This window comes from Arctopsyche grandis, chromosome 8 (genome assembly GCF_051622035.1).
Source record: "Arctopsyche grandis isolate Sample6627 chromosome 8, ASM5162203v2, whole genome shotgun sequence".
Classification (NCBI taxonomy): domain Eukaryota; kingdom Metazoa; phylum Arthropoda; class Insecta; order Trichoptera; family Hydropsychidae; genus Arctopsyche; species Arctopsyche grandis.
The window spans coordinates 16,630,369-16,645,651 of record NC_135362.1 but is presented as its reverse complement, the minus strand read 5'-3'; the positions used below and the strand labels follow the sequence as shown (position 1 = coordinate 16,645,651).

Below are 15,283 nucleotides of genomic sequence, written 5' to 3'. Positions count from 1 at the left end.
AAGTCTGGACTTTTGCAACTTTTATAATAGTGACTCATCGGTGTTCCCTCCCCCTTGCCCATTCTCAACATAAATTAAAACAAATACTGTTTTAAAAGTACTGTTACGTACGCCGTGGATTGAGCGAATTGTACTTAGACCAACGGATATCTGTTATCGGTTAACTAAATGCATGCACTTACTTCCAAAGATTATATCTGGACTCTAAGTGCATTTAGGCTAAACAATGACCGTTATTAGTTATTTCTCAGAATCGGTACGGGGAGACCCAATGTCGTGGAAAATACATATCCGAATACGTGACTATACAACAGGTAAACAGATTAGGCGTCCTGAGAGATCTACCCTTTATAAGGCGGTACGTAGACGATATCATGTCACTGAAGACGGGTATAGGCTAAAATTAGCATCAGTTAAATTAAACAAATCACCACCGAACGGTCCCAAACCAGCTAACCACCCACTAACACACTAACCCCGACAATATCCCACAGATGATGCACTAATTTTGCTTAGTGTTCTAGCCTGACAAACGATGAACAAGCGAGCAGCCGCCAGCCCGCACTACAATATCAACGAGAGATCGATCTTATATAAAACGTTCGATAGATAGGTCAAGGGAGTGTCACTACCCGAGAAAACTATCGTTAAAATGTAGCCACAAAGAAGTATCATGTCATTCTGGACTTAGCAGTGACACTGCGTGTATCTCCTTAATCATCAATAAATGCTGTGAAACGACTGTTGGCCTTTTACTTGGATCCTCCACCCACCCGTACGCAACAGTACTATACAGTAAGTTCTCTACTTACGCGGTTAATTCGTTCCGAAATTTTCAGTGTAAGTCGAAAACCGCGTAAGTCTCCCTTTTAGCGCATGCAAAATATATGGCGCATGCACAGTTTCTCTCAGTAGGTAGATAGGTACCGTTGCGTCGTAGGGAAAAAAACCTTTTTTTTCCCAACTTCCCCGCTAGTTAAACCCCCCGCACCCCTCAGTTAGTGAAGACAAGATCTCCGACCAAAATCACACGTAGGGCCCATCTAGTGTATTATATATCTATGATTGAACCACAGATTAACTGGATGGCTACTTTAAAATGGTAATTATTAAAATTGAGTTGGATCTTTCTGGCGAGTTTTTAATAATTTAATAAGGAAAAATTCGGAACTAAAGTATCAGAAGCCCAGAACGTATACAGGGTAGGTATGTCGGGACTTCGGGTAGATTTCGCTTAGTATAAGTGCGAGCAGTGCGCACGCATAAGGTACACGTGTCGTTAATCTGTGGTTCAGCCTGTCTGGCGCTTTTCGATCGTTTGCACCGCATCGGTGAACATACATACAGTATGTACAGTAACGGGCGATGAAAGGTGTCCACCTCGAAAAAACTCATATTTTCTTGTTTTTCGGACTTATAAACGATTGTATTTATTTTTTTTTGTTTATTAAAATTGCATTTATGAAGTTTGAAAGAAATTCAAGTAGTAATGCGAAGAAATTAAAACGAAACTACAATGTTATTCAAATTATTAGGAGTCGGTGATGTATGGAAAGATTTAGTAGTGTAATTAAAAAAAATTTTTTTTCATAAAACTAATGTATTAATAAGAAATCTAAAAATCACATTTCATTTATTATAATAATACTTATATATAAAATTTGTTTCAATATTTTATTGGCCCCCCCCTTATTTTTTATAACAGCCTCAACTCTGCGAGGCATTGATTTAATTAAATTTTGAATATATTCATCTGTGATATCGCTATCCCATATATATTTTATTTTTTCAATTAATTCTAATTTAGAGGAAGGTTTCTTATTATTAATTTTAAAACCCATTATAGCCCACAGGTTCTCTATTGGGTTCAAATCCAGACTGTTACCCGGCCATTTCAAGGGCGAAATGCCACTTTCCGCAATGAAGTTCTTGACCTAAAATTTTAGATAATAACTTAATGATATATTTTTATTTTTATTTGTTGATTAGGATACATAGCAATAAAAAAAAGATTACTTACAGTTTTGGCAAGATGACATGGTGCAGAATGGTCTTGAAAAATGCATTCAGATTCCCACGCATAGTGCATTTCTATTGCTGGTATCAAATGTTCTTTTAAATTTTTTTTATATGTTTCGGCGTTAACTGTCCCATCAATTATGGCCAATGGACCCACCCCATGGAAAGAAAAACATCCCCAGACCATCTGGCCCGCACGGCGTTTGACCGTAGGCTGAATACATTCGTCACTCAAACGTTCGCCCGATCTTCGTCGAACGTAGTGGATGCCATCGGACCCAAACAAATTAAATTTGCTTTCGTCCGAGAAGATAACACGCCTCCAGTCCATTTCCGTCCAATTCAGTCGTTGCATTCTCATTTTCTTGGTCAAAAATGGTTTTTTCGCCGGTATCCTGGCAACTAAACTGTATTCTTTAAGGCGTCGACGTACAACTTCGACGCTGATTTCTTTTCCCCCAGCTGCTATAAACTCCGATCTAATTTGCACAGCATTTTTGAACCGGTTTTGTAGACACATTCTTTTTAACAGTCTATCTTCGGCGGAGTTGGTCTTTCTGGGCTTTCCCGATCCTTTTTTCCTCTCTAGGGATGCTGAATTTTTATATTTTCTTATGCAATTAAGCACAGAGGTCTTACTGCATCCTAATTTCTGAGCGATGTAGCGAGAACTAAATTTTTCTTCAGCCAGAGTTAGAATTATCGCTTTATTCGCTTCGGTTAATTGTTTTACACCCGACATATCGTACACAAAATCACTTCAAAACGTGCTAATCCTTCGAAAAACAGTGGTCAACTGTTTGAATACCTAAAGATAAGGATCCTTTCAACAAAAAAAGGTATTTTACCTGACACGCAAAAAAAATGTACACAAGCTTTTGTCCCTTTTCTATGGGTGGACACCTTTCATCGCCCGCTACTGTATGTATTAATATTTTTGTATCAAGGGACAATTGAGAAAAATAAGAAGTGTATAAATCTTCATTAAAGTAACATTTATTTGGTAACCGACATCGCTGAAATTTTAATGATCGTGGTGAACTTGAAGATCGAGTACATAAAATTTGAAGTGGTCGCGTTGCCATGGTTATTTAGTGCTAAATATATTTTTGTCCCTATGTATCAACTGCACGTGCCAATAACGGCGGAAATCGGCGGATTTTTTTTTAATTCTCAACCGCGTAAGTACGAATTCGCGTAAGTCGAATTTGCGTAAGTCGAGGACTCACTTTAGCTGCACTGAACACACTTCCTTTATTTCATCGCTATGTCCTTACGAGGGCTGGACCCCAGCGCCTTGTCCATACAAACGTATTTAATTATGTTTAATTTAAAATAATAACAAAAATCATATACATATAATTTGCCACCCCTCAAAGTGTGCCGCCCTTAGGCGTCAGCTTACTTGCCTATGCCCATGGGACGTCCCTGAGTGTAATCAATACAGGGTTGATAAAATGTATGTTGACAAAATCGAGGATTGCTCTGCGAAAAGTGAGTATTGGAATCAATAGTCAGATGTTTTTCCGATTAATGGTGACTTTTCAATGCTTTAAAATAAGTACTTATATAGCGAATTTTAAAAGTCAAAATTATACTTTTTTTCCGTGATGTAATGTGCTTATTTAGGTAATTTTTCACTTAACCACGTTTATAAAGATTGGTTTTCTACTTCAATATTTTTTTATCTAAATGTACTAATTCGAGCGTAAATTTCTTTAAATTTCAATAATGTGTAATATATATGATTGTTTAAAATTCTAAATGTATAAATAATGTGATAAACTTATAAATCATTTTAGCTATGAAGCGATTTTTTATGTCTTTCATTTTCTCCAAAAAAATATGGTCTCCATAACTATAGCAGATGCTGGAGGACTGGTGCGTTTGCATGCAGAATGCAGAACGTGAATTTCAAGTATAAGATACATATGTTTAAGATACATACATACATATTACCTATATCTTTATTATATTTCTCGCGGGTATTTCCTGCGTGAGGTCACAATATGATGTCTTGTACGTGTAGCTCCATGCGTCTATTCTACATTCATGATTCATGACTTAAATATTTGAGCAAATTTTTAAATAGCAGGTTTTTGGAAATACGTACATGTAAATTTGTACATACCACGCAGTGTTTTCTTCTTACAAAAGCGTGTTTTAAAAACTAAATTGAGCAGGTTCAAACTATGCAAATACATGTGTATACCTACAGAACTTCGAAATACATAGGAACTGTATTACATACAGTGGCCCCAGGCGCATTTGAAATTTGAGGCCTCCACTCCACAAAAAAAATGATGTCATCGTTTTTTACCATGCTTCTCAGTATATGGTTTTTCATTTGGATTTTACCCATATATTTTTTTAAATTTATTATATGTATTTGAAATAACAACAGTTTTTGTAATAAAATAGATACTATTTTAACATACTGTTGCGTAGGGGTGGGTGGAGGATCCAAGTAAAAGCCAACAGTCGTTTCACAGCATTTATTGATGATTAAGGAGATACACACAGTGTCACTGCTAAGTCCAGAATGACATGATATCGCCTACGTACCGCCTTATAAGGGGTAAATCTCTCAGGACGTCTAATCTGTTTACCTACAGTATAGTCACGTATTCGGATATGTATTCCCACGGTATGAGAAGTGCAATCATTGTTTCATGCACTTAGCTTGTCGCTAATACTTAAAACCCACTTATACCAGTCGCACGGTATGCATTTAGTTAATCCGTTAACAGATATCCGTTACAGATAATCTTTGAACGGTCACAGTCTCTGGGCTTCTATTCGCTTAATCCGCGGCGTACGTTACAATACTATGAAAAATAGGTATTAATTTTATTTATTCTTGGCTTATGAACGTATTGTAGACAACGATAATAATTTGTAATTTGTATTTTTTGGTAGCAAAGGACCATTTCGGGGGCATGGTAAGATTCGGGGGCCTCAAGCACGCGCTTATTTTCGATGTATGATAAACTATCGCTGATTACATAGTAGCCAATAATTGTAAATATCTTACATATATGTATGTATGTATGTATATACGTATATTGAGTACATTTTTACATGAGACTTTTTTCCGAGGAAAAGTCACTTCCTTAGATAAAACCAGGGCACATTTGTATCTAGAAATTTTAAATTACAAAATCGTCAAAGTACCCCATTAAAATTGTTTATTTCATAGAAATTACAATGCCTACATCATCATCATCATGGGTAACCGTTTATCATTCACAGCTGGATCGAAGCCCCTTCAACAATATGTCTCTGTTCTTACTTTAGAGCAACAATCATCCACCAAGCTATATATTTCATTTTATTTATTTATTTATATAGCATAAGTCATATGTTTCCCTTACTTCGTTAACTCATCTTAATTTATTTTATTTCTTTATTTATTTTTAATCTATACCAGGAAGGCCTAACAGGTAACCCCAATGCGCCTTCCTTGCCAGAAACATAGTGCATTTGATACAAGTATTATACAAAGTAAATACATATAAATTAGCACCCACAGAGACATATGTATGTACATATATGGTCAAATTTGTAAATTTGCAGCATTTTTAAATAATTCAGCGAAATTCAGTAAATACATATCAATTAACATTCACAGATACATTAATTGTCAGATTTGTAAATTTGCAACATTTTATACAATTTAGTGAAATTCGAAATTACTGAAAACTCGAGATTTGCGAGAAAATGTATAAGGTTGCCAATTTTTTAGAACCGTTTCAATGAAAATCAGATAAATTAGTAAACTCCGATAAGAAACGATTGACCTTGAGTCACAAATTCTTGCAATTTTTTACATTCTCTTGGGTAATACAAACAAATTCTTGCATTTTTTTACATTCTTCTTGTTCGCTTTTCATACATTATTTTATTCACATTTAATTTCTATCTCTTCAATCCAATACGTCAGCTATTGTATTTCGCTTCTTGTTTGGCTTCAATTTAACGTTTTAAGAAATTTGGTCAGTATTTGCCAAGTGCTCCCAATGAATATAATATAATGACAAAGCTCATGTGATTGATATTTTGACAAAAAAAGAAAATGTGCAAATCAAAATCATACCCCGTTGGTCTGGAGCTACAAATCCTATCCAATACAATAATATGAAGCTCAGATAGGAACATTATAAACACTGGGCACCTGAAACTGCGCGTTTCATTTTTAATTCTGTCGATAAAACAGTTGTTAAAACATTGATGTGAAAAAAACACATTTATGTAAATAATGTAATTTAATATACATATACATATATACGTACAATACAACAAATATAATAATTAGATAGAACATTCGTGATGTGATGAAAGGTACACACACTTCAAGTGCATTAACAAATTATTATATGTATCTCTAATAATAATGAATTCTGTCATAAATTTTGTGCATGTAATACTATCAAATTGAATGTCATACAATCAATACAAGTTAATATTAATTAAAAATGTTTATAATTCATTCAATTATTATTGATAATTGATAATTAATTAAAGGAAATATGTAGCTCATAGTAACTGAAAGGGATACTTCGTACACATACACACCATGCAACAACGACAATAAAAATTTCAATGCAAATATTTTATGTATTATAATATGATAACTTAAAGAACACATTCGAATGGATGTTAAAACTTAAAAATTGTATAAATTAAAGGATGGTCTAAATTCTTTTAAAAAAATTGACAGTAAAATATACCTGCTTATTTATGTAAGTATTTAAAATAACGAGTCATAATAAAAAAAAATACTGAACAAATCACTTTTAAAGCTCTTATAGCTAAAATACTGATTTATCTAGGATAAAAGAAATAATATTAATTAAAAATTACACATGTATTTGTAAAACGTTACGTTGATTAAAATTACCACCGTGAACAAAATTAATTTGAATTTGATAATAAATGTCAAGTCTAAATTTAATAAACTTAATCAAGAATTTAATGTATGAGAGTATTAATCAACAAATGCAATTTTACATTTCATTCATAATTCTTAATAATTAGTAACTGTTAGAAAAATATTACCCTTTTTACATAGCCTTCATGCTCTATGTAGCATCAATAAGGCAGGTTATACCAAATACACAAGATCACAGAATAAAATGTTCGAATCAAAAATTTTTTTTTTTGATAGGATTGCAAGAGGAAAGGCTGCTTTTTTAATTATAACAAATAAAAATTAATAATGCTCATCTAAAAAAAATGAATACGAACGATTTCATATAATGAGGTAACTTTACAGCATTGGTGATGAGTGAAGTCGATTCAAGTAGAGATTCCAGAAAATCAAAATGCATATTTGGAACAATTGCGAAAGTTAATTTTCAAAATTCAGTTAGTCTAAGGTTTTATTACTTGAATGAATACATTTCAATATAAAATATTTTAATTTATATTTTATTTTTCTTCAAACACTAATGCGACCCATCGTGTGCATATTGTTGAATTCTTCAGAGTGAAAGGTTACATTTTTATGAAATATCTGCCAGCCAAATTTTGACCAAAAAATCTGATAGAATTTGTATCGATCCAAGGAATAAAAACTAAATTAATTAATCAATAATATAAATATATGAAGCTAAAATTTAAATACATTGTAATTTGCATTAGTTATGATCTACATACTTTCCATCAATGCTGCATAGCCACGCTCACCCTTTGAGCTAAATTAAGTATAATTCTTCATTCTTTTTCATAGAAATAAACTTCGTGGACTGTTTTTTTTTTTCATTTTTATAAATATTTTTTAGCTGGACCATTTAAAATTTTATCCATGGTAATTCTAACTGATAATGCAATAGATTTAGCTTAAGAGATTTCACACCATCTAACTCAATATCAACACAGAAACACAACACTGGTGAAGATCACTCAATACAAAAAATTATAAATAGCAATTTCAAATTTGGAAACGCACTATGGGTTATATTTATAGATAATGAAATAATAATTCGCCAGATGATGGTGAAAAATAAAAATTCATATGGATTTTATTATTGGAATCAAAATACGTCGAATTGAAATAAACTAAACAATTTTTTTTTTATTTGCCACATGTACTAATCGACAAGTATTTCAAAAATATATTTGTATATTAAAGATTGATTGGCATTTTGATACAATACAAAGATATATTGCAGTAGTAAAAATGCAAAATATCTAAATTTATATTAAAAAAATCCAAAAAAGAATCACAGAAATTATGAATAATAATAAAATATCCATTAAACATACCACCATTAATAATGCAAGTTGTATGCTTAAAAATGAAATAAAAGTGAGGTATTTGGATTTTCCCCGTCCCTTCTCCTTACTTGAATATTTGAAAAAAATTTACTAAAATTTCTATTAAAAATACTCTTTTTCATCATTCTTAAGAGCCTTAAAATTGAATCATTCCATGAATAAAACGAAGTTTCTTTAAAGCAAATTATCAAAAATCGCATACTTAATCTTACAGAACAATGTTTTTAAAACTGTGACATGTTATACTTAAAAAGAAAAATATCATAACAAGAAAAAGGTATACACAGTGGATACAATGGCACCCTCCCCCCCCATTTTTTTAATTACACAAAAAAGGTATATAAATACTTTAGAAATATTGTATAAGGCACAATAAAAAATTTAACAAATACTTCCAACTATTTTAAATAATACATAAGTGACTATTTTGTTTTATCCAATGTTAACACGAGGAACGAAAATTAAAATGAAACTAAGAAAAACCTTGTAAATATACAATCACATTGTATTTAGTCTTATTAAATATATTTTTAAAAAATCTTTGATTTACGATAAATTGTAAGAACGAAGTTTTCAAATTTTCAAAATTCAGATCTATTAATGTACTTTCTAGTAATAACTAAAACTAACTGTAAAAAATATGGCTCAAATAAATACATAGCATTCTTGGAATTACGAAATGTATAGATTTTAAGTCAAGTCATATGCTAATATTTGGAAGGGTATAATTATAATTCAATACTTTTCTACATATACATTATTGATATATCATATGAAGATACATATAATATAGGGTCATTTAATAAGTTAAATTATATATCAAAAATTACAACAATTGTGGAAGCAATATTAAATATCTATATAAAATATATATATATATATATATATATATATATATATATATATATATATATATATATATATATATATATATATATATATATTCATATATATGTATGTTCCAGATTGGAAGGAATGTAAGGCATAAAAAATATTTTTAATTTACATTTTCTACCTATTAAATAGGTACATAATATTATATTAAAATTGTAAAATATTTTTTCTATGTAGTACAATATTGAATGGAAATCATTCACAACATAAAATACAAATATTGATAAAGTAAATATTTTCAAAGAAAACAGACCATTCCCATTTTTTTCTATGAGATCTTGTTAAAATATTTTATAGTGTGATTTTATTACATATTTAATATGAAAATAAATATACACACTTATGGTACTTCTTTGCACAACAAGTACATATAAACAACATTTTACACATTAACTACAGGGCGAAATCCAGTATTTCAAAGGTGCATAACAAACATAAATCATAAAAAGTTATTTGTGAAATGATTTTATACCCATAACAAAACGATTACTTCATTTAAAATTATTCTTTACAATTTTGATTTGATTATTTCAGTCCACCATGAAGGCCTTTCCATGGCACCACGATTATGCCACATCGCAGTCTGAAGATTTTGGTAGAGCTATAAAAAAAACAGCACTTATCAGCATAACCATAAAATTTCCACAATTAGACTAATATCAAAAACATTAAGACTAACCATTCCATCGGATTTTCCGAGCACTGAATTGAGAACAAAATCAGGTGGAGCCAGTGCATCAGCAATAGCAACGGCTTCTGGCTTTAGCTCCGAGCACAATTTAAGTATTCCCTCCTTTACAAATTCAGAAAACTTCGGTGAATTTGCATATCCACCTTGGTAAAAATATATCAAATGCTTGTCTAAACACCATAGTCCATAAAGAATGTACAGTTTTTGCAACACTGGCTTCAATGTATTATCCAATCTTGACAACACTTGACGAGAATAAAACAAAGCAAGGTACTCTGAATATACTTGGGTCAAAATGGATGCCTTATAAACTTGACACTGAATACGTGCATCAAATCTAGACTTTCCATTTGCCATTTCATCTTTCATTTTTTTGCTTGTTACATCTGCAAGCCAACATATCAACCACTGATATGAATTTATCAAAACTGTTAAATAAAAAAAGCAATTTAATTAAATATACACTATTGTATCTTTATAAATTTAGAAAAGATAATTAAGATATTTTACATTCATCATTTGTCGTATCTGATATTGATTGAGGAAGACACTTCATCTTCAAAATATCTTGTATGTTATTAATGAATGTAATAGTTTTAAATGGAGACTGAACAGGTTGCTTTTTAGTTTGAGAAACATCCAACTGACGAAGTAGCCAATTACTGGTTTGCTGTCCTAGAACATTGTTGTCACCTTCATAGGTAACCGATGGGTCATGATTATTTCTCAATTCTCCAAAATTGGCAGCCTAAAATTTGAAAAAAAAATACAAAATATAAAAACAAATTTATTTAATTACATGTATTATTTGCAAATTCTTTCACCTTCAAATATCCATGACCACCACATGCCTCTCTGCATTCTTGTATAGCACGTACTCCTGTCCAAGTTATTACAGGTTTAATGGCTGAAACCATTGCATGAAGCTCGGACACCATTAAGTTCTAAATAAAAAATAATAACTGCAGCAAAATACGATATGTACACACATAGAGATAAAAAAATTTAATACAATACAATATGTATACCAATTCTTCAAATTTTTCTCCAGCATTTGATTTTTGAACAGTTTCCAAATACACATTGATGAATTCAGGAACAAATAATTTGAAAACAGTGGCTGCTGCCATGTATGGAAACAATCTCCATTGCTGAAATAACAAAAAAATTATTAACACTTTCAAAGACAACTGATCAAGCACATTTCAATGAATTACATAAATATGCAATACATGTAGTGGATATTCTAATATTGGTGTTTCTTCTGAATCGTTGGAGCCAAATTGTTTCCTCAATGCTGCATATCTTATAGCAATTATTACAGCAGAAGAAATAGTTTGCGAACATTCACTGATAATTCCAACACGTGCTGTGGATAAATTTTCTAAAGCTGCACCCAACATGCGTGCCGGGTCTGAAAAAGAACTTTCATATTCGCCACTCGCTGTAACATCACCCGTACGATTGAGTAAATTTTCTTTTTTGATGCGATAATTTTGGAACATTATAAACCTGAAAATGACAATAAGTCAGTAACAGTAATGAAATCATAAAAATAAATATTAAAACAAACGGTTGAATAATAAAGACGATAAATTTTAATGCATTATTGAAAAACGTTTGTTATTATATGATATTTAAATTTCACATTTTAATACAATGATATATATTTGCATATATGCATAAAATTTACATTTATTTCAATAAATATAGTCATTCAAACAGACAGCTATTAAAAAGTAATACGCACCCGTTATCAATACCATTAAGCCCGATTTTTTCACCCATATCTCCAACTACAATACCAGGGTATGGCAAAAGAGTTTTTGGATCTCTTATAGGAACCACAAATGCATTAAGACCGTGACAAGTACCATCAGGTGTATACAATTGGGCAAACAGCATTGTATAAGTACATGTTTTACCTTAAAAAAACAATTACATACGTAATAAAATATGGAAATTTTAAGAACTAGTGTGTAATAGGCACATATATATGTACGTCAGCACATATCAAGTACACACTGACATACTGGAATATTCAATTGATATGATTTTAAGAGGGTTTGACCTTTAAATTGAACATTTGAATCATTACTACGATGATATCTATCTATAAATCATGCGTGTAAAATATTTTCACGTAAATTATATCAGGCAATACGATATTTAAACACATTTTCTTTAAATGAATTACCCAAATTTCCAACCCAACATTTGGCAGCTTCAAAATCAGGAGTGTTAATAACAAATTCTTCAGTTTTAGGATCATATGTTGCTGTTGTACGCATGTCTTTCGTATTGCTTCCATGTGCTACTTCAGTCAATGATACTGAAGATAAGAACTAGAAGTGAAAATTTTAATAATAGTAATATTGATTAATGTAAAAGCTATGCAATTTAGGAAAATAAAAAAAAAATTACACATACATCTCTATTCCAAGCAGCCGAATAAAATGGAGCATGTCTTTCGGTGCCGAGTGATAGTAAAGTATTTGAAAATAAATGTATTCCAACAGCCATTTTCACAGACGCATTAGGATTCACTGAATGTATTGCGTCATTTACAGCCAACATATGACGTGTCTGAAATGGGGTGTAAAAGAAAATTACATTAAACCGTATACTATTTGACTAAGTAGAAAATCAGTATGTCAAGGTTGATTGAGTTGCATGACATATGCGTTATGAGTAAGATCAATATAATCATTTCTACAAAAGTGAATGGATATTGAATATTCAAAATGATTTTATAGAGTTAAAAATGAAATAGGAACATAAGTCTTTCATAATTGTAAAAAATATTTTTCACAAAAGCCTATATGTATGTACTGCAACATCTGATACGAATCTTATGGGAATTATTATAGACATTAAATAAAAATGATTTTTATTCAGGGTTAAAAACTCAAATTTATATATTCTATTATAGTACATATTTCATTATTTAAAAAAAAATCATTATTTTAATCAACTAACGAACGGTTGTTAGTCCCGAATACAACATTTTAGTTAGCTAGTAGGTTTAGAATCAAACTTGTGATGTTTGTACGAAAGATTGTATTATTTTTGTGTATTCTTTATAATTCAAACATTAATTTATAATATTGCTTTCTATGCATATAATGGCTAAATTTATTAATAACAATAAATTCAAGTGGAATTGAAATGTTCAGATATATTGGAGACTCATTTTATTAAGAAATTTTTTTTTATGTGAAAGCTTAAAATTATCGATTCTAAAAAAATATTTATCCAAAGATAAAAGAAAAAAATTTCCTTTAAAAAAAGAAACTTAATCAAGTATGTAAAAAAAATTATATGACTTTCAGATTAAATGATTTAAGTTTTAATCTGAGAGTGAAACTTTAAAAAAATTGTAAAAATTCACCTTTGTTTTGTAATCGAGCTTAATTATATCCTTTGGAAACAATTTTAATTGATTAATCCTATCAATTTGAAGAGCCGTTCGCCGTCTTTGTTCATCTAAGGGAAGCGTAGTCGAACTTGGTGCAAACAACGGATCTGATTCTAGAGTTTTCCATATTTGGTACTGGAAAGGGTGAAATAAATAGCATAAGTAAATAAACAGTAAAATAGCTGTAAGTAAAAAGAAATAATTTATAAAACGCTGTATACAGAAACTAAAATTTAGTATGATATATGTAGCTTCCACAAAACAGAATACATAAATTGTGCTATTCAAACTCATTCCACAAGAAATTTAAATATTTTTATATATAAATTGAAGAATAATTCAATATAAATTAATACTGAAAATCGTTTGGACAAAAATTTCCTTTGGAAAAGGTTATAAAATTTGTATGTCGATCTTGGGACGTAAATGGAAAATTGAGACCTTGATCTTAAGCCAACGTGGAGATTCTTCCAATGCAACTTTGAGCTTTCGCCAATCAAACGAGGCTTGTTTTCTAAAAGGGTCAAGAGGCCCCGCCGGCAATGGCGGAATAAAATCAAGATCTGCCATCTTACACCGAAACCCGACTAACACTGACAGCGCTCGCACTGCCGCGCTTCAATTTATAGCCAAGTGCCGGTAGGCCTAGTTTTGCTTTAAACAGGATGAAAAACAGCCTTTACTGCAACTGTCAAAAAATTTTTTTTTTACTACATGTTATGCTTTTCTTAGCTGCTGTATGCGTTTCCCCCATTATATTTCATTTACAATTATAAATTTAACTAGATTAAAAATTAAATAAAACTTGTCAACTTAAATTATTAATGGTTGTGGCTATTTGCAGGTACTATATCTGCGTATTATTGGCTATTTGCAGGTACTACATATATATCTGCGACAGGCGCTAAGCCTTCTGCGCATGCGTGTGAACTTATAATCCGATTATAATTTCTTACATTTAAAGTATGCTAGACTTGTTTAATCAATCGTTCATTATATATCCATGAGGCAAATAAATTTCGCACGCTATTGACGTTATCATTAAGCCAGTTTGCGGCTTGTACTTGTATGTAGGTATTGAGGTCGGTTCATACCTATCCAGCACGACCCGAATCCTGCAAGTATCCTGCAAGTACGGACAGTATTCTTTAGTACATTATATATGGACGCGTATGAATGCGTAAATGCGCATGCGTGAATGGAGTATGAATACCTACATATAATGTACCAAAGAATACTATCCGCACTTGCAGGATACCTGCAGGATACGGGTCGTGCTGGATAGGTATGAACAGACCTTTATACGTTGTATATGATAATAATTTTCTAACAATTAATAATATTAACTAATTTGGATTATATTTTTTACTCTACGTCACTTTACGAGTTCGAACTAAATTTTAAAAGGTTTAAAACAAATTTTTAACAGTAAAAACGCTGACAGTGACAGTTCACGCGCATGCGCAGAAGACTTTGCGTATGTCGCAGATATAGTACCTGCAAATAGCCAATAATTCGCAGATATAGTATCTGCAAATAGCCAATAATTTGCAGATATAGTACCAAATAGCCAATAATTTGCAGATATAGTTTGTCAATAACTTTTAAAAAGAAATATCAATCACCATTCACGAATTATATATAAGATAATTTATTAGTTTGACCAAAGAATACTTATATCAGATCAACCAAAATGTCCATTTTATAAAATTAGAAAATCACTCACGTGTTTTCAGTATCAAACAATCAATTTATTATATGTAATGGTTATGTAATTATTCCGCAAAAAGCCATCTCGCGCAAGTCACTAAAATCTCGATCACGGAAAATCTGGTGTCCAAAAACTCCATCAATCGAAAGCTACCACGCGAAATATTGTATTAACGAGAACTCGAGTGATAGATGTTCTGTGATTGAGATTTTAGTGATTTGCACCAGATCGCTTTTTGCGGAATAATCCGTTTACCCTATGTAAAATTTAC

At 31.2% G+C, this 15,283-nt stretch overlaps 2 protein-coding genes across 2 annotated transcripts in view; both read right to left on the bottom strand.

Moving 5' to 3' along the window:
• The window catches only part of Sur (Sulfonylurea receptor), a 34,065-nt gene extending 27,837 nt beyond the window's left edge, over positions 1 to 6,228 (bottom strand). Inside the window, exon 1 of the mRNA XM_077436564.1 lies at positions 6,116 to 6,228. The gene's annotated coding sequence lies outside the window, so the exon portion shown is untranslated. The remainder of the gene's footprint in view (positions 1 to 6,115) is intronic.
• A 3,073-nt stretch (positions 6,229 to 9,301) lies between these two features.
• LOC143915368 (peroxisomal acyl-coenzyme A oxidase 3-like) lies at positions 9,302 to 13,910 on the bottom strand. The gene is made up of 11 exons (XM_077435984.1): positions 13,743 to 13,910; positions 13,275 to 13,436; positions 12,314 to 12,469; positions 12,081 to 12,228; positions 11,634 to 11,808; positions 11,116 to 11,395; positions 10,912 to 11,034; positions 10,708 to 10,827; positions 10,394 to 10,631; positions 9,872 to 10,311; positions 9,302 to 9,793 (listed from the first exon to the last, which is right to left on the bottom strand). Exons 1-11 carry the CDS (start codon positions 13,869 to 13,871, stop codon positions 9,701 to 9,703), a joined length of 2,064 nt encoding a protein of 687 aa, XP_077292110.1. The 5' UTR covers positions 13,872 to 13,910; the 3' UTR covers positions 9,302 to 9,700.
• Between the last annotated feature and the right edge of the window lie 1,373 nt (positions 13,911 to 15,283).

What these genes read in the sequence shown, in the direction of transcription:
- LOC143915368 (XM_077435984.1), bottom strand. Translation starts at nt 13,871, where the DNA reads ATGGCAGATCTTGATTTTATTCCGCCATTGCCGGCGGGGCCTCTTGAC. An exon ending in CTTAATGGTATTGATAACGG is followed by an intron (nt 11,396 to 11,633) that starts GTGCGTATTACT and finishes TGTCATTTTCAG; the next exon opens with GTTTATAATGTTCCAAAATT. An exon ending in TCGGAAAATCCGATGGAATG is followed by an intron (nt 9,794 to 9,871) that starts GTTAGTCTTAAT and finishes TTTTTTTTATAG; the next exon opens with CTCTACCAAAATCTTCAGAC.